The 18,985-nt window shown below is 40.8% G+C and overlaps 2 protein-coding genes across 3 annotated transcripts; one reads left to right on the forward strand and one right to left on the reverse strand.

Annotated features, from left to right (window-relative positions):
• The first annotated feature begins 390 nt into the window (after nt 1–390).
• Nucleotides 391–4,047, forward strand: LOC112022914 (uncharacterized). The gene is made up of 5 exons (XM_065760155.1): nt 391–971; nt 1,017–2,232; nt 2,793–2,994; nt 3,061–3,392; nt 3,622–4,047. Exons 1-5 carry the CDS (start codon nt 391–393, stop codon nt 4,045–4,047), a joined length of 2,757 nt encoding a protein of 918 aa, XP_065616227.1.
• Nucleotides 4,048–4,202: 155 nt separating this feature from the next.
• LOC112022908 (G-type lectin S-receptor-like serine/threonine-protein kinase At1g11330) lies at nt 4,203–10,050 on the reverse strand. Of its 2 annotated transcripts, none has more exons than XM_065760165.1 (5): nt 8,551–10,050; nt 8,096–8,203; nt 5,401–5,573; nt 5,107–5,317; nt 4,203–4,542 (listed from the first exon to the last, which is right to left on the reverse strand). In XM_065760165.1, the coding sequence occupies exons 1-5, from the start codon at nt 9,821–9,823 to the stop codon at nt 4,415–4,417; spliced, it is 1,893 nt and encodes a 630-aa protein (XP_065616237.1). In that variant the 5' UTR covers nt 9,824–10,050; the 3' UTR covers nt 4,203–4,414. The 2 variants fall into 2 exon arrangements, with proteins under 2 accessions (XP_065616237.1, XP_065616236.1); XM_065760164.1 differs by lacking the exon at nt 4,203–4,542 and adding an exon at nt 4,690–4,953.
• Nucleotides 10,051–18,985: the final 8,935 nt, after the last annotated feature.

Genomic DNA, 18,985 nt, shown 5'->3' on the forward strand with positions numbered 1-18,985 from the left:
GAGCTTGAAGTATTGATTCGGGCTAAAGATCCCTCCGTCGTGTTTTTAGCCGAAACATGGGCGGATGAAGCTAGGCTAAAAGAAGTTCAAAGGAATATTAAGTTTGATAATCTGTTCTTTGTGGATAGAAATCCTAGAGGTGGTGGGGGTCTGGCTCTGTATTGGAAAAATTCCCTTGATGTTCATGTGGATTCATTTTCTAAATATCACATAGATTCAATAATCAATAAAGGGAGTGCTGAAGCATGGAGATTCATAGGTTTCTATGGAGAGCCGATTACCCACAAAAGAATTGAAGCATGAAACAAACTTTGCTTGCTCAATAATAAACATGACCTTCCTTGGCTTTATGCTGGAGATTTTAATGAAATCACAAGACACTCAGAAAAAATGGGAGGCAATAACAGAAGTCAAGCTCAGATGCAACTTTTCAGGGATGTCATTGATGAGTGTGGTTTTCTTGACCTTGGGTACGTGGGAGAGCAATTCACATGGAGAAAGCATTTTGCCGATGGACACTCACTTTGGGAGAGACTAGATCGAGGGTTATCCAATCATGATTGGTTCATGAAATTTTCGGGTACAAAAATACACCACCTGCATTCAGACTCCTTTGATCATTCTCCTTTGTGGATCACCCTAGATGGTTTGGACATCTCATCTTTCTCAAAACCATTCAGGTTTGAAGAAATGTGGCTCTCGGATCGTGGGTGTTCAGATATTGTAGAAGCAGTGTGGCTATCTAGGGAAGATGAAGGCGATCATGATCATGTAATTCGTAAAATAGACAAATGTGGCAAAGAATTAAGAATATGGAACCGGAACTGTTTTGGCAATGTTAGAATGGTGCTGAGCCGAAAGAGAAAAGAATTAAAAGAGGCTGAGAAAGTAGCTATGAGATCCGGAAATAACCAACAAGTCCGAGACTTGAAGAAGGAGATAGATGATCTGGTTGATAAGGAAAACAGATTGTAGTTCCAGAGATCAAAAGTCCTATGGGCAAAATTTGGAGACAGAAACTCAAAGTACTTTCACAGCCATGCTTCACAAAGAAAGAGGAAAAATTTAATCCGGAAGTTGAAGGACTCCAATGGTTGTGTGGTGGAGGACAACGAAGGCATTACTGATTGTCTGGTACAGTACTATCAAAACCTCTTCTGCTTAACAAGCCAACAATATTGTTCTTTGGCCACAGATTCTATTCAGACAGTGATTACTGAGGAAATGAACTCAAAGCTCTCATCCGAGTTCACCCATCTAGAGGTAAAGCAAGCCATTAACCAAATGGCCCCGCGAAAGGCCCCTGGGCCGGACGGTATGCCACCCCTCTTTTATCAACACTACTGGAATTTAATTGGTGATGACATTTCTAAAACTGTGTCGCATTATCTTAATTCTGCCACTTTACCCGTGCACCTAAATCACACTTTTATCACTCTCATTCCTAAAAAGAATAATCCTGAATCTGCATCTGAATTTAGACCTATCAGTTTGTGCAATGTTTTGTATAAAATTTTCTTAAAAGTTCTAGCAAATAGACTTAAGAAAATTTTGCCTAATATTACCACTGAGAATCAGAGTGCTTTCACAAAAAGCCGCCTTATTTCTAACAATATTCTGGTAGCTTTTAAGTCTTTGCACAGCATGCAGAAACACACAGGGAAGGAAGGTTATATGGCCATAAAGCTGGACATGAGCAAAGCATACAAAAGAGTGGAATGGTCCTATCTGCAATCAGTCATGGAAAAAATGGGGTTCACAGAGCACTGGATCAATCTCATGATGTTATGTGTTAAAACTGTGACCTACACAATATTGGTGAATGGCGAACCCAAAGGCATGATCACACCATCTAGGGGCATAAGACAGGGAGACCCTCTCTCTCCTTTCCTTTTCTTATTATGTACTGAAGGTCTTAATGGGTTAATAAATAAAGCTGCTCACCAAGGAAATATTAAGGGCTATTCTCTTTGTAGAAATAGCCCACACTTAACCCACCTTTTGTTTGCTGATGATAGCTTGCTATTCTGCAAAGCCACCATTGAGGAGTGCCATCGAGTTTTGGACATTCTGGATGTGTATGGAAGATGCTCAGGTCAACAGATTAACCGAAGCAAGATGACAATCTTCTTCAGTAAATCTACCACTAATGATACTAGAAATCAAATAAAGTTGGCATTGGGAGTTCCAGAAATTATTCAGTATGAAAGATACTTGGGTTTACTCTCATTGGTAGGCAGAAACAAAAGAGCAAGCTTCAATTACATTAAGGATTGAGTTTGGAAGAAATTGCAGGGTTGGAAGGAGAAACTTCTTTCACAAGCTGGAAGGGAGATTTTAATCAAAGCAGTTGTTCAGGCTATTCCAACCTACACCATGAGTTGTTTCAAACTCCCAATAGGGCTTTGTTCAGAAATTGAGAGCCTAATAAGAAGATTCTGGTGGGGTCAGAAAGGTGAACGAAGAAAAGTCCATTGGGTGAAATGGGAAACACTTTGTCGTCCCAAAAAAGAAGGTGGTATGGGATTCAAGGACTTGGCCAATTTCAACAATGCTCTCTTGGCTAAGCAAGCTTGGAGATTACTTCAAAATAAGGATTCTCTATTCTATAGAGTCTTTAAAATGAAGTTCTTTCCAAATTGTAGTTTATGGGAGGCTCAAGGTTCCAGCTCTGGATCACACGCATGGCATAGTATCCTAAAAGGAAGAGATGTTCTCATAAAGGGTGCCAGATGGAGGGTGGGGTGTGGAGAGGATATTAGTATTTGGATGATGCTTGGTTACCATCACAGGAACATCCATGGGTCTTATCAGATATTGTTCCAGGTTTTGAAGAAAGTAGAGTTGTTGATCTTATCAATCCAAGTACAAGAACATGGGATGCAAACTTAGTGCATGGGTTGCTGTCACTTGAAGAAGCTGCACTGGTTCTTAGCATTCCATTGAGCCGCACCCTTGTAGAGGACAAAATCACATGGCCCCTTACTCCCTCAGGTAATTACACAGTAAACTCGGGCTCAAAGTTTTTAGCTAAATTATCTTCCTTGGGTGCTCCTGCAGGTAACACACAGCAGCAAAATGAGGTATGGAAGCTGATTTGGAGGCTTAACGTCCCGAATAAAGTGCGGAACTTCATGTGGCGGGCATGCAAAGAAGCCATACCAGCTAAGCGCAATCTGTTGAGGAGGAAGATCCTAACCGAAGACAAATGCGAAGAGTGTGGCGTGGAGTCCGAAACAACAACCCATGCTCTTTGGGAATGCACAACGTTGGATGAGGTTTGGCAAAATATCCCAAGCTTTGAAGATCGGAGACAGCTTGATGCTTCAAATATCAGAGAATTGATCAACCTGACTCACGAGAAAAGAAAGGACGTGGATCTCATGGCTATGGTAATGTGGACGATATGGCATCGGCGAAACCAGCTGCATGTACACTCAAGCGCTCTTCCCAAAGCACAAATCGTCCAACAAGCTTCACAGGCTCTTGTTTCTTTCCAACAGTCCTAGCACACCCTCACAAACCACGCAGCAGTAGCCACACGTTCTCAGCACAATGCCTAGTGGCGTCCTCCTCCAGCAGATTGTCTCAAACTAAATTTTGATGGGGCCATTTTTCCAGAGTTGGGCAAGGGCTGGTTTGGGAGTGGTAGTTCGCAACAGCCATGGAAATGCCATTGCCTCACTATCTGAACAAGCACTGTTACCATTTGCACCAGTTATTGTGGAAGCCATGGCAGCTGCGAGAGCGATGATCTTTGCAAAGGAAATTGGCATCACCGAGTTTATGCTTGAAGGAGATTCAGAAGTAGTGATAAATACCCTTCGAAACACAGAAGCTTCCCTATCAACATTTGGCCATCTTCTAGAGTCTGCAAAATCCACTCTAGTTACCAGTAAATGTATTGCCTTCTCACATATCCGTAGAAGTGGTAATAGAGTAGGTCACAACCTAGCTAAACATGCTAGACATGTTAGAGGTTTGTCGGTGTGGGTGGAGGATACTCCATCACATCTTTATGATGTACTTCTTGCTGAGCCCGGCTAATTTGTTTTCAATAAAATAGTAGTCTTCTTTCTCAAAAAAAAAAAAGTTTATCGAACAAATTAAGAGAGATCTTATTGTTAAATAAAAAGCGATTTTAATTATATTGGAATGGAATGCCATTATGTAGAATGGATTAGATGATGGATGGGCATAAATTAAGAGAGATTTATCTCAAGAACTTTATTCTTATCTGCCATAAACCGTTGTAAGAGTGACATTGCAACTAGGGAGTCTTATTTGACCCTGTTGAGTAGGCTTACAATTTGAAGCAATCTGCCTTTCGGTGAATGCAGGTTGCTTAGGAAAGGGCAAATCCACAATATCACTACTAAGCATTGAAATAATGTTAGATATAGTAGGCCTATCTCTAGCCAATTCTTGCACGCACAGCAATCCCACATGTATGCATCTGAACATCTCCATTTGAAAGCATGGATCCCATATTGTTGGGTCTACAAAAGCCATAATGTTGTTGTTGTTCCACAATTTCCATGCCTGAAAGTTAACAAGTGTGAAAGACAACAATTATGACATATAATCTTATTGGCAGTAATAAATTAGAGCTTTAAATATAATGACAATAAGTTAGATAGACCTACAAATCCTACAAGAGGGGGGGGGGGGGGGGTTAAGAATAGCTTAAATTATATTTCAACAAAAGCACTTACTATGTCCCAACAACCCTTTTAGTATTAGCCTGATTTTCACGTTCTCTGAAAATTCTAGCAATTCCGAAGTCTGATATTTTTGGATTTAGCTCTTCATCTAACAAGATATTACTTGCCTTTAGATCTCTATGAATAATCTTCATTCTAGAATCCCTATGAAGGTAGAGTAGGCCTCGACCAATTCCTTCAATAATATTGAAGCGTTTTTTCCAATTGAGGAGTTTTTGATTGAGTGGATCTAAATGAATAGTGAAAAAAAAAATAGTAAAGGAAGCGTCATTTGTATGGAGAAAAAATATAGAAATATGGAGGTCAATAGTTCAACATGTTAAGGATATAGAAACTTATTCTATTAATGAGAGTAAAAGGAAGGGAGTTTAAATGTACTAACCAAAAACAAATATGTCCAAACTTTTGTTTGGCATGTATTCGTAGATCAACATCTTTTCTTCTCCCTCAGAGTAGCAGCCAAGAAGTCTAACAAGATTTCGATGTTGGAGTTTAGAAATCACCATCACCTCATTCATAAATTCTTCAGGCCCTTGTCCAGATGATTTAGATAGTCTTTTCACTGCTATTTCCTGTCCATCTTGTAATTTGCCCTAGCCAAAGAAACAAATGAATATAAGTACTTATATGTTTGATTTGAAGAGGAACTAATCAAGTACCCAAGGGAAACTATTACCTTATAGACTGGACCAAACCCACCTCGCCCAAGCATATTAGCTACATGAAAGTTGTTTGTTGCAGTTGCCACTTCTTCCAAACTGAAAATGGGTAGGTCGTGGAGTTTAACATCATCCAGGTAGTCAAACAATAAGCTCTCCCTGCTTTTATTTTTCCTTTCTGATGCAAATTCTAGTAGTAAAAAATAAATTTGTTGAGATAACTGAAGCTTTGATAACTATTTCTTATGTGTGTTTCCAATAATAGCGGAACAAAATAAAAATAGAAATAGAAATTTAGAAGAAACAATCATACGGGAGACACAAAGATATAAGTGGTTGGACTTAGGTTTACGTTTATGAGCATTGCCTAAGAGAAAGTTTAACTATGAAAATAGGGACACTACAAATGTGGCACAAAATCCGAACTCCACTATCTTCTTAAAAAAAAAAAAACATGAACCCCATAAGGAAACCTTGGTGCAAATAATTCAAGTGGTTGCACTCCAAAATAGGAATAGTTTTGTTGGTGTGCACTCACAAATAGGGTTTCAAACCTGTCACAAGATGGCCAATGGAAATTTCATTATAGAAATTAAAGGATGGAAATTATGAGAGTTGAATGTTTTTCATCTTTTGGAACTGATCTTATATATAAAAACCATTGGACACAGAAAAGAAAAAGCTAGGCTTACAATTTTGGCCAGCTTGATTCACGATGAAGTATAAACTTGCAAAAGTATTTGAACATTTCAATGTTCTCTATATTTCCATCTTCTTATAAACGAAAATAAATAAGAAGAGAGTTAGGAAGTGATTGAGTGTTGTAAGAAAATGAGAAGATTTGAGGGATTTTCTAATTGCCAAAGAGGCAATATGAAATCAAGAGGAGTAAACGAGATTATGGGCTCGTCTCCACCTACGCGAGAAGAAGGTAAGGCTATAGAATAAGGGCTTCGATCGGCCTTTCTCCCATTTAAAGCTATTGGGGCTTAAAGTTTTAAAACATACCCAACATATAAATCGGCAAAAATTGGCAACTTGATAGTCCAAATACCACTTCCATTAGGAGTGTTTCATTGAATTTTAAAGGAATGTAAAGCCTTGTCGACAAATCTCCACCTTAACTTAAATTTGAAAACCTCGTTAACAACAACAACAATAATAAAATTTTCTTTCGCCTCTGACTAAAGCCCTTAAGTAGCTCATAGTTTGGGAGGTTAGCAATAAACTACCTAGACCGTGTAGTGTGGATGAAGAATGTTCCTTCACAAGTACGTTTTGTTATTTAGGTTGATTTAGCCGTTTTATCTTACTAAAGTTGGATGTCTATATTCTCCAAAAAAAAAAACCCTTAAGGGCTATCACATTCTATAAATCCAATTAATGCTCGAACTTGCTCAAAGAAAATGACTTCGTATCATATTTGTTGGATATATTATTTGTTGTAGCAACCTTCTTAATGCAATAATGACTTAAGATACAATTTCACAAATGAGGTTGTATGTGACATCAATGCTTTTGGTTCTATCATCGTGCATATGAATTTTAGTCAAATGTATGGTATGCAATGGCTATCACAAGACACAACACTATCATCCTCTTGTTAACTACAATAATATAGCATGTGAAATTTCTAGATGAGTGCAAACCATAGCACATTATGCTATAACTTGACCAAAAAAAAAAAAAATAGTAGTATAAATAGAACGAAACATATGCTTCTTTTCCTCCTCAAACTGTGGTGACAAATCTGTTGAATGCTTAAAATATGTCGCTAATGGAGTACGTATTGCCTTAAATCGCTGCCTACCGAAGTGTTTTAAGTATTTTCTCAATGTAATTCTTTTGTGACATAAATAAGTAGTACACTTGTCAATCTCTGTGTATCTCCATGCTCTTTGCTAAATCCAAATCTTTCATCTCAAACTTACCACTAAATTGAGTCTTCAACTTGTATATTTAAACTAGGTTCTTTAGCTATAATAAGCAAATCATCAACATATAACAAAAAATAGACAAAAGAACCATATGAGAGCTTCCTATGATGCATACAATTGTCATAGTCACTTGAGTAGCCATGTCCAATCATAAAAGTTTCAAATCGATTATACCACTACCTTCTGGCTAATTTATATAAATTTATTCCTTAAGTTCACCATGTAGATTAGTTATCTTGGCATCAATTTGTTCTAAGTCCAAGCCAAACCATGCAACAACTCTCTTTCACAATAGTAGAGAACACTTCATTGCAGTCTATGCATTCTCTCTGACTATAGTCCTTTACAACTAATTGTGCCTTTATCCTCATTGGTTCAACCTTTACCGGTTCAATGATTTATGTGGTTCACTTCAACCTACTTTCCACGGATCACAAACGTGACACAAAAACATTCTCATAAAGCCCAAACTCCAAACAAATCCAAAAGGCTCACTGTCTTACCGACACCAGTGCACATCAAGAATTACTAATATTTTAAACTCGGTGTGCTATTCTATATTGAGAGGTTGGTCAATGGTCAATATGCAGAACACAAAAGAAAAAAAAATGTTGTAATTGTCAAAGTCAGAAACGTGGTGTTCCAAATACGACTTGAACTGCAAGTGGTTCACCTACTTTTAAAGAAAAGTCAAGCCACCTTCAACACTTTCCGTGAACGGTAAATGCCGGCAATTCCTAGTCCCTATAGCTAATATCAATGGACATATTATTACCTCTTATTTTAGCCGTCCACCTCCAAAAATAGTAGGCAGTGCTGAGAATGGCAATCGCTCCAATAATCATTGAGATTCTGATGATTACTTTCAAATGTCTCTCTTTGGCTGTGTATCAAACAAGTTCAAACAAAGCCAAATTTGAGTCACAAATTTAATCAAAATCATTATCAATGTGTGAGACATGGTGGACATTCAATTTTTGCCAATCTATTATACCTAAAAAATCTGATCAATCGGTTCTCAGAAAAGTTTATAAAAAATTAAATCAAGTTTTTCAGATAAGTCATGGAAGCTGAAAAATAAGACTAACTTCTGAAGTAAATAAAACCATTGAAATTGAGTTGCATTTATAGTATACCACCAAGTAAAAATAAACAACTGGACTAACTGCTAGATGATAAGAAGAATGAGATTATACAAAACAAACTGTGACTGAGAACAAGATCACTTACCAAATTCTGAATAGGCGAGACGAATATATATATCCGATCCACGAATGGACAATTTCCTTAGGTCAATAAGGTCTCTGCTCCATGACATACAACCAATTCCAACATCATGTGCATACGCCAAACAATCATTGTTCTTCCAGCACTGCTTTCGACAACCGTCTATAGACCCATATGACCTCTCCATAAAGTCTGGCACTTTGATCATCTTCAGTTTCAAGAATCCATCTGCTTTTCCTTCTTCATCACTATTATTCACCCTTTGACACTGCAATGGTGCCCTCCTAATACACCCACTTGTCCAATTTCCTCTGTTGCATTCCTCAATAATCTTTGGCTCAAACCCTCTAATACAGCTACAGATGGGTGTCCTCTGCGAATCACAGCTTCCAAATGCACCACAAGTGCCATAAACATCACACTCATCTTTTGGAGCTAACCCTACAACCTTCCAATCCTCCTTGCTATCATCCCAATATGTCTGCACTAGATTTCCTTTTGAATTCAACAAAAATTTTGATAGAGGCAACACATTTGCATAATCAAAAGTTGCATAAACCGTACCTTCTTTGTCATCTACTAGATTAAATCCATTATGATATTCTGCATTCCAGTCAGGTTCACCAATAAAGATCTGACCATTCCATGGACCACTCCGCCAATATGGACGACCATCTTTCCAAATGAAAGCTTCGGGAATGTTTACTGAAGCCATACCTGTAGAGAAGCTTCCAATGGATGGATCAGAAGGGCTTTTCCATGATGTATACAGTACTTTCTGATTTGTCCTTAAATTAACACTAAGTTTCATTCCTGGCAAGAATGTATCAGTTGGATGATGGAAACTCTCCCATATGATTTTCCCACTAGTATTTTCTCGCAAGACAAGGTTCCCTGAATCCAAAAGGTGGAAATTTGAATTGGCAACAGAGTTTGTAACATTTGATGACCAAAGAATCTCCTTTTGTCCATCTAAGACTACAAGATTGCCGTCCTCAGATATAGTAAGAACCCCAGAAGAATCCTTGAGGGGTTTCTGTCTGTTAGCTACCCATACTACAGTGAATACAGAAATTCTATTATACCATATTCCAAGGTAGCGATTGGTGGAATTTACTGGGCTAAAGAATCCAAGTTTGAAAGCACTCCCTTTGGAGATTATGTAGTCTGGGTCTTTGATGGATTGGGGAGATATAATGGTGTCTATGGCAACGCCTAAGTTTAAACAAAGGCAACAAAAGACAGACAAAAAGTTCCTCTTGCTAAGAAGTCCCATGACTTGTTAGAAACTGCTTCTTGTTTGTGTGCATCCTGTACTCGGCTTATATCACAAAGAGGTGGGCTCCACAGTGTGTGAGTCCCGCCTCCTTGTGAGGTACCCGGCGAGTTGGCGCCTCTCACAAGCAGGTGAGGCTCACACGTGTGGGGCCTATCTGCCTGTGAGAAGCTAAGAGAGATTTAATCAGTATCCGGCAAATAAGATATATCACCTCCTATCTAACAAGTTATTGGTTCGTTTGTATTGTGTTTATTGTTGTTGAAACTGAAAATTGAAAATTGAAAACTGAAAACATTGTACCAAAATAATTTTTAAATGTGTGAATAATATTGTGGGACCTATTTTTAATATTTTTTATTGCGTGAACAGTGCTGTGAACAGTGTATGAACAGTATTTTTTTTCCTGCACAGTAAATTCATGTGCCTTTACTGTTCACTCGCTGACCCAAAAAAAGAAAAAAAAGGGGAGAAAACGCAGGGACAAAACGTGCCGCAAGAAAACGTTGAATCCAAACGGGGTCATTGTTAGTTGTTTTCTAGTTATGATGCTACTCCAGAATTTTGGGTGCGTTTGATAGAGGCGGCAAACAACTTATTTTCAATTTTTAAATAATATTATACACATTTTTATACACTTTTTCTTTCATATATATTTTAAAAAACTATAAATAACATTACTCAAACTCTTCTACCAAATGGACTCTTAATAAGTCTAATAACCCAAAAATTATGTCATGTTATAAAAGTCAAAGGGGTTCATTACCTAAACAATAATAATAATAATAATAATAATAATAATAGACGTTTCTCAAAAAAAAAATATAATAATAATTATAATAATAATAACAGTAGTTGCTTATATCTCATGGACCACAGTTTGGAAGTTTCTTATGTCGTTGCCCTCTTGGTATATATAATTATATATTCTAAATTACAATTAAATTTCATAAAATGACTTTACTTATAATACTAGAAATATGAATTATTGTATTCTGAAAAGAATAATACTAGAAATATAAATTATTTTACAAAAATTTTTACAAACTACTGAAGTGGTAAGTGATTTCTGATAAATGAAAAAATGATATTAGTGGTGGGTCTAAATAAAAATCAATAAGAGGTTGGTCATATCAACATTTTGTAAAAATATTATAAAATAGTTCGTAGATGTAGCATTACTCTTCTGAAAAAAAAAAAAAAGATATAAATATATATATATATATATTTAAATGATTGTAATTTGTGAAAAATTAATGAGTAATGCTATTATTACAAATACAAACTATTTTACAACTTTTTTCTAAACTATTCATGTGACCAACTTTATATTAATTTTTATATAGGTTCATCATTAACATTACTTTTTTATTTATCAATAACTATATATCACATTAGTTGTAGGGTCAGTTTTCTGTGGCCTAAGCCCAAAAGGGATTGGTTATAGGCCCAACGAACCCAGAACAATAAATTTGTAGAGAGTGGGTTGAAGGTTTAGGCGCCGACCGGCGTCTTAAAAGCCTGAACATCTTTTTCTTTTATTGAAGAAACCCTTGGAACGATTTACAACTAGGAGATGCTCCTCAGCCATGGGCCGAGGAGGCTTTTTTCTCCCTTTTCTCCAAAAAACCCTAAAAGCCCCCCTCACTGCATTTTGCTTGTTTCTCTTATATACTACTCTCTTCCTCTTCCTGCTGATCCTTCATTGGCCTCTCCTCTGGCCGCCTGTCCCATCAGAGGTCGTATCTGTGCTCAAGTGGTTCACCCTGATCGATGTAGCCCTGCCCGGGGGTTGCGTCCCCATTAATGCGGCCAGAAGGGTTAGGTGAACGTATTAAGTGCTGAGGTGACAACTGGCTCTGGGTCTGTCCCCTTTCCCCTATAGTTATCCTTAGCATGCCGAGGACGAGGGGATCCTCGGCGCGGATCCAAAGAAGGGTTTGCTCCCCAAATTGGCCTTGGGTAGTCATCCCTCCTCGGACTGGGGCATTTGGGCCTGGCTTAGAGTGGGTCGTGGCTGTACGATTTCCTGGCCCCACAATAGCCCCTCAAAAAATCTTGCTGCACGCATCCTTGGGCGGGGAGGAGGATTTTGACATCCTCGGTCTTATCCCCCCCCACCCCTCGTTAGTGCTGGGGCCCATTTACCTGCCAAAGGCACGTCGCTGACGCTTCGGAGCACGTAACGTGTCCATCATTAAATCCAGGCGGCTCTGTGCTCCCCACGTCCAAGGAGGAGTTATCCATCCAACGGTGGAGATTCGTCTGGCATTTATGAGCGGGAAAATCCGCATGACTCCTCGATTTGGGGTATAAATACCCGTACGAACTGCTTCTTCCTGTTCCTCATTTGTAATCGAGGATATTCGTGCGCCCTTCCCGAGTTCAAACACCCCTTTACTAGCACCTCCAGCACAAAAGCCTGTCCGAGGAGCCCTTTCTCTTTCCTGTAAGTTGCTCTCTTTTTGGCCCCTCTTTCTCGTTACCATTTTTTCTGCTTCGCCTGTTCTTTCTTAGTTCTGTTAGGTGTCTACTGGGATGGGTAGGTTTAAGAAATACGTTGATACTGAGGAGGCGATGGAGAAGTTCATCACCGACTATAAAATTCCCGGCAATGTGAATCTGAGACATTGTGAGGATGGGAAGTGGCACATATACAGGCAGGAGGGCGAGGTGGTAATTCCCGTAGTCGCCTTCCTTGAAGGGGGGATGACGATCCCCATGGGGCCGGTGATGAGGGATTACCCCCACGCACTTTCGGTTGGCCCCCACCTAGTGTGGGATAAATGTCTTTAGGATTCTGGATTGTGTAGACGCCCTGAACGAGAAGATGGGGCTGAGGCTGACCCACCATGACGTGAACTGGTGCTACAATCTTCAGCTTCTTAAGGGCCATTCGTATTACCTGAAAACGATGGACGACAGGGTGCGGCTCATTCAGTGCCTCCCCGAGTCCAGCAAGGGGTTCTGTGAGGATTTCCTCATTATGTCGGGGGAGTGGCATGATGGCCTTCACTGCCCAACAACAGAGGGCACACCAGGTGGGGCAGTGGGGGACAGATAGGGTTTCAAGCTCTCGTCACTTTTCTTCACCCCCCTTTCTTTTTTACTAATGTCCTGGTACTTTCCGTTTGCAGACCCGCACGCCTTCCAACGTCACTTCCATCTGATCAACCGGGCAGACTTGCAAAATGTGTTGAGGGCGCCGGTGTACATAAATGAGGGCGACAACCAGGTTAGGGCCGCCCACATAATTTTGGGTTATACACCTACCCAGAAATCGTTCCCGGTTCCGAAGCATGTCATCCTCGCCAACGATCCTCGGCTCTAGAGGATTACTGTGACCGAGGATGGATTTTTGTTCCCCGAGGGGCCCTCCGACCAGGAAACTGTCACATTAGCCGTCCCCTCCTCTTCCCAACTGTTTGCCGAGGCTGCCGAGGGAGCTCTAAAGGGGGAAGGGGACGCGTTTGAAGTTTTCGCTCATCTTGATCAGTCCGAGGATCCTCCCGGGGACTTGGGTGATCCCAATTTGAGTGAAGCAGACCTCCTTGTTTCAGAAACCCCTCCTCGGCCGTCAATGGGTTACAAGAGAAAACCCACTACCAAGTTGTTGGACCTGCTTGAGGGCCAGCCGGGGGAGTCCCAACAGAAAACTCCTACTCCTCCTTCGAAGGCTAAGTCGACTTCTGCTCGGCAGAAGCTTCCTCCTTCTCCTTCTCCTTCTCAGACGCACTTGCCCTTTGGGTCCGTGCCTGCTGGTCCTAAGAAGAAGAAGGACAAGGGTAAAAGGATCGTGGGGGATAGGACGGTGTCCTCACAGGAGGAGGAGACTGCTCTGCGGCCATCCAAGCAGCTTAAGATAGGTGGAAGGAGTTCGGATAAGCAGGTCGCCAACACCACCTCGTCCGGGGCTGACGCCTGGCTCCCAGCCCCGATGCTCCGCGGGGAGCCATTGAGGGATAACACCTCTCTTAGGGATTTCAACGAGGGCGAGGGTATGCGCGTGGCAGACGCATTGGAGAGGAGCTTGCTGCTCCCAACGGACATGGCTGAGCTTGACTCATTGACGAGCGAGCAGGTCTTCCTCAGCCTTAAGCGATATATGGGGATGGTAAGGGCTATAATCTCAACTCTTTTCCCATTCTTTTTCTTTTATGGGGCTCATCGCACATTAGTCATTTTGACAGGCCGTCCAAGCTATCTTTGCGATAGAGGGGGCAGCAAACGACCAGAAGGAGGTCCTTAAAAAGGAGCGCGATTGGCGATACCAGACCACCAATACTCTGAAAAATTCTGAAGNACGTATTTCTTAAACCTACCCATCCCAGTAGACCCTAACAGAACTAAGAAAGAACAGGCGAAGCAGAAAAATGGTAACGAGAAAGAGGGGCCAAAAAGAGAGCAACTTACAGGAAAGAGAAAGGGCTCCTCGGACAGGCTTTTGTGCTGGAGGTGCTAGTAAAGGGTGTTTGAACTCGGGAAGGGCGCACGAATATCCTCGATTACAAATGAGGAACAGGAAGAAGCAGTTCGTACGGGTATTTATACCCAAATCGAGGAGTCATGCGGATTTTCCCGCTCATAAATGCCAGACGAATCTCCACCGTTGGATGGATAACTCCTCCTTGGACGTGGGGAGCACAGAGCCGCCTGGATTTAATGATGGACACGTTACGTGCTCCGAAGCGTCAGCGACGTGCCTTTGGCAGGTAAATGGGCCCAGCACTAACGAGGGGTGGGGGGGGATAAGACCGAGGATGTCAAAATCCTCCTCCCCGCCCAAGGATGCGTGCAGCAAGATTTTTAGGGGCTATTGTGGGGCCAGGAAATCGTACAGCCACGACCCACTCTAAGCCAGGCCCAAATGCCCCAGTCCGAGGAGGGATGACTACCCAAGGCCAATTTGGGGAGCAAACCCTTCTTTGGATCCGCGCCGAGGATCCCCTCGTCCTCGGCATGCTAAGGATAACTATAGGGGAAAGGGGACAGACCCAGAGCCAGTTGTCACCTCAGCACTTAATACGTTCACCTAACCCTTCTGGCCGCATTAATGGGGACGCAACCCCCGGGCAGGGCTACATCGATCAGGGTGAACCACTTGAGCACAGATACGACCTCTGATGGGACAGGCGGCCAGAGGAGAGGCCAATGAAGGATCAGCAGGAAGAGGAAGAGAGTAGTATATATAAGAGAAACAAGCAAAATGCAGTGAGGGGGGCTTTTAGGGTTTTTTGGAGAAAAGGGAGAAAAAAGCCTCCTCGGCCCATGGCTGAGGAGCATCTCCTAGTTGTAAATCGTTCCAAGGTTTCTTCAATAAAAGAAAAAGATGTTCAGGCTTTAAGACGCCGGTCGGCGCCTAAACCTTCAACCCACTCTCTACAAATTTATTGTTCTGGGTCGTTGGGCCTATAACCAATCCCTTTTGGGCTTAGGCCACAGAAAACTGACCCTACAACTAATGTGATATATAGTTATTGATAATAAAAAAATAATGTTAATGATGAACCTATATAAAAATTAATATAAAGTTGGTCACATGAATAGTTTAGAAAAAAGTTGTAAAATAGTTTGTATTTGTAATAATAGCATTACTCATTAATTTTTCACAAATTACAATCATTTAAATAGTTCTGTCTAGTACCCAGGTATAGAGGAGCGAGTAGTTTCCCCATAGGCCTGAGTCCGAGGACCATGCAGTGCCTTGGTTCTGTCTAACGCTTTCATTTCTCTGTAAGTATCTAGTTTCCCCATAGGCTTGAGTCCGAGGACCATGCAATACCTTGGTTCTGTCTAGTACCCAGGTATAGAGGAGCGAGTAGTTTCCCCATAGGCCTGAGTTCGAGGACCATGCAGTGCCTTGGTTCTGTCTAACGCTTTCATTTCTCTAGAAGCAGGGGTTTGTCTTCGGATCGCTCTACTGGAGATGATTCTTCCTTGAGTCAGATTTTGATCTTACACGTGGCGCTGATCTCGCCTCCAGCTCGAGCCCTCATTTCTTCACTTACAAAGCGTCCCTTGGCCGTTCGTGTTCCGTGCTTGACGTTTCGGTGCGCGAGACGCGCCCTCATTAATGTCCTCGTGAATTAGCACAAATCCAACAGTCTACGGTCCCCTTGGAATTCGGTGGCCTCATAATAAGCACTGTTGATAACTCTCTTTTCGAGTTCTGCGTGAATTAATTCTCACCAACATTTACCTCCTATATAAGGCTCTTCGGGGGGAAAGGCTTCTTCATACACCATGAACCTCCCAACATAAACAGAAAGAACACACCCCTTCAGTTCCTTTGATAACCTCGCCGGAATTGTGACTGGATTCAGTAGATATGGGGCGGCTTTGGGCGGGTGTGAGGGCATCCGTGCCAGGAGCCATTATGGCCGTAGCCCCCACTGGGCTTCCGGTGCGGCAGAGTTCAGGCGTAACCCCGATGGTGCCACGCATGGTGGCCCGGAGGGATGTCGTTGGAGTACCTAATGTCTCTCCTCGGAGCGCACCCCTGACGGAGGAGATGTGTGAATTCACGTCATGGCCGGTGCCCGAGTGTTGTCGTCTCCGACGGCCAACGCTCGTGAGGAGTGGAGAGAATCAAGGGAACATCACGGGGGAAGGCGTCCCGGTGCCCTTGCGTCCGCTTCTCGCTTTGTTCAAGCTCTGCCGCTCCTAGAAAGGAGTTGTTGGTGGCCTTGAAACAAGCTGGCCCTCCCCCTTCCCTGCTTTTAGTGTCAAGTTCTCTCATTCTCTTGATGCCAATAAAAGCACGGGTTGACACTTCCCTCTAGCTAGTTTTAGAGAATTGTAGGGTCCACCTGGGCCTCTGATTGTAGAACTAGCTGGTAGGAACAGTTGTAATGCATGCCCGCCTGAGCCTCTGATTGTAATCTGTAACTTTTTTTTTTTATGAAATAATATCAAGCTACTTTTATCTTTCTGCTGTATTCCTCCTTTTTTTTTTTTTTTTGGAGCACCACTAATCTTTCATAGAACGACTACTTAGAACCATCGCCCGTTGCGCCGGTCGGCGCGCTAATCCTCCCCACAGACGGCGCCAATTGTAGGGTCAGTTTTCTGTGGCTTAAGCCCAAAAGGGATTGGTTATAGGCCCAACGAACCCAGAACAATAAATTTGTAGAGAGTGGATTGAAGGTTTAGGCGCCGACCGGCGTCTTAGAAGCCTGAACATCTTTTTCTTTTATTGAAGAAACCTTTGGAACGATTTACAACTAGGAGATGCTCCTCGGCCATGGGCCGAGGAGGCTTTTTTCTCCCTTTTCTCCAAAAAACCCCAAAAGCCCCCCTCACTGCATTTTGCTTGTTTCTCTTATATACTACTCTCTTCCTCTTCCTGCTGATCGTTCATTGGCCTCTCCTCTGGCCGCTTGTCCCATCAGAGGTCGTATCTGTACTCAAGTGGTTCACCCTGATCGATGTAGCCCTGCCCGGGGGTTGCGTCCCCATTAATGCGGCCAGAAGGGTTAGGTGAACGTATTAAGTGCTGAGGTGACAACTGGCTCTGGGTCTGTCCCCCCTCCCCTATAGTTATCCTTAGCATGCCGAGGACGAGGGGATCCTCGGCGCGGATCCAAAGAAGGGTTTGCTCTCCAAATTGGCCTTGGGTAGTCATCCCTCCTCGGACTGGGCCATTTGGGCCTGGCTTGGAGTGGGCCGTGGCTGTACGATTTCCTAGCCCCACATTAGTAATTTATAAATTTTTTTTATAAAAGAGTTTGAATCTCTAATATTACTCAAAATTAATATTTCCATTTTATATACACACACTTTATTCTCTTTAAAGAGGGGCCAGTCAATGAAATAAAGCTATGTCAACCCATATAAAAAAAAAAAAAAAATTTCCTGAATTTCCTCCAACCTTGTTCTTTTATCCTTTTTTATTTTGTCTTTACTCTTAGGGGTAATATTTGCTTCCAAAAAAAAAAAAAAATCACCATACAATTGACGTCACTCACCCACCCAAATCTCTGTATCTGATTAGGTAAAACTTTGATGTTGAGTAGTCATAATCATAGAATTGTACCTTGGTTCCCTTTAAAAAGTTTAAGGTCATGAATAAAAGTTTATTTTTTTTGTCTTCCCATCTTATTTAAAAGAAATCCATTAGCAGTTTCTCCCGTACTAAGCTCGATATTAATTAGCTAAGTGCACTAGTAGTCTCCAAACAACTAGGCAACTCCAAGAGAAGCAGTTTAGATTATGAGATTAGAAGTACACTTGAAAGTTGTGACATTGCTTAATTTGCTTGTGCAATCATTCCAAAGTTTTGAAATCCAAACCGTTTATTGAACCGTAAAGAAAAGAAGTTTAAAACTTTTGAGATCAATTCGAAATTAAATCATGATCAAACTATGATGACGTCATAATTAATTTAATAATTATTATATATATATATATATTAAATTAATATAAATACAAAATTTGACTAAAATAATTCTTAAATAAATATAAAAATCTATATTTTAAATATATTTTTTATATCATACTAGTAACTTTCATAAGATAAATAAAAAAAATTAAATTCAAAGCGAACATAAGTCAAACCACATCATAAATCATTTAATAATAAAATAAAATACAAATAATAGATAAAATTAAAAAAAAAAAAAGGAGCAATATTGATTAAAAAACATGGGTACTTTGAAATTAGAATCATGAAACTTTTAGAAAGCTCCACTTCGACCAAGTACCAATTAGTCACGTGCATTGGACTCATGAAATTTTAAATATATTTTTTTATATCATACTGGTAACTTTCATAAGATAAATAAATAAAAATTAAATTCAAAGCGAACATAAGTCAAACCACATCATAAATCATTTAATAATAAAATAAAATACAAATAATAGCTAAAATTTATATAAAAAAAAAGGAGCAATATTGATTTAAAAAACATGGGTACTTTGAAATTAGAATCATGAAACTTTTAGAAAGCCCCACTTCCACCAAGTACCAATTAGTCACGTGCATTGAACTCATAAATATCTAGATATCACACTCCTAAGCACTTTATTCAAAGCCTCATAAAAGTCTCAGACTCTCACTTTTCTCTCTAGAAGTGGCAGAGACACAAGCTTGAAGAATGAGTTTTAATGGCAGCACTTGAGCTCTGTTCGTGACCTGAATTTTTGTTTTGTTTTTTTTTTTTT

This window comes from Quercus suber, unplaced genomic scaffold, assembly GCF_002906115.3.
Source record: "Quercus suber isolate HL8 unplaced genomic scaffold, Cork oak 2.0 scaffold_355, whole genome shotgun sequence".
Classification (NCBI taxonomy): domain Eukaryota; kingdom Viridiplantae; phylum Streptophyta; class Magnoliopsida; order Fagales; family Fagaceae; genus Quercus; species Quercus suber.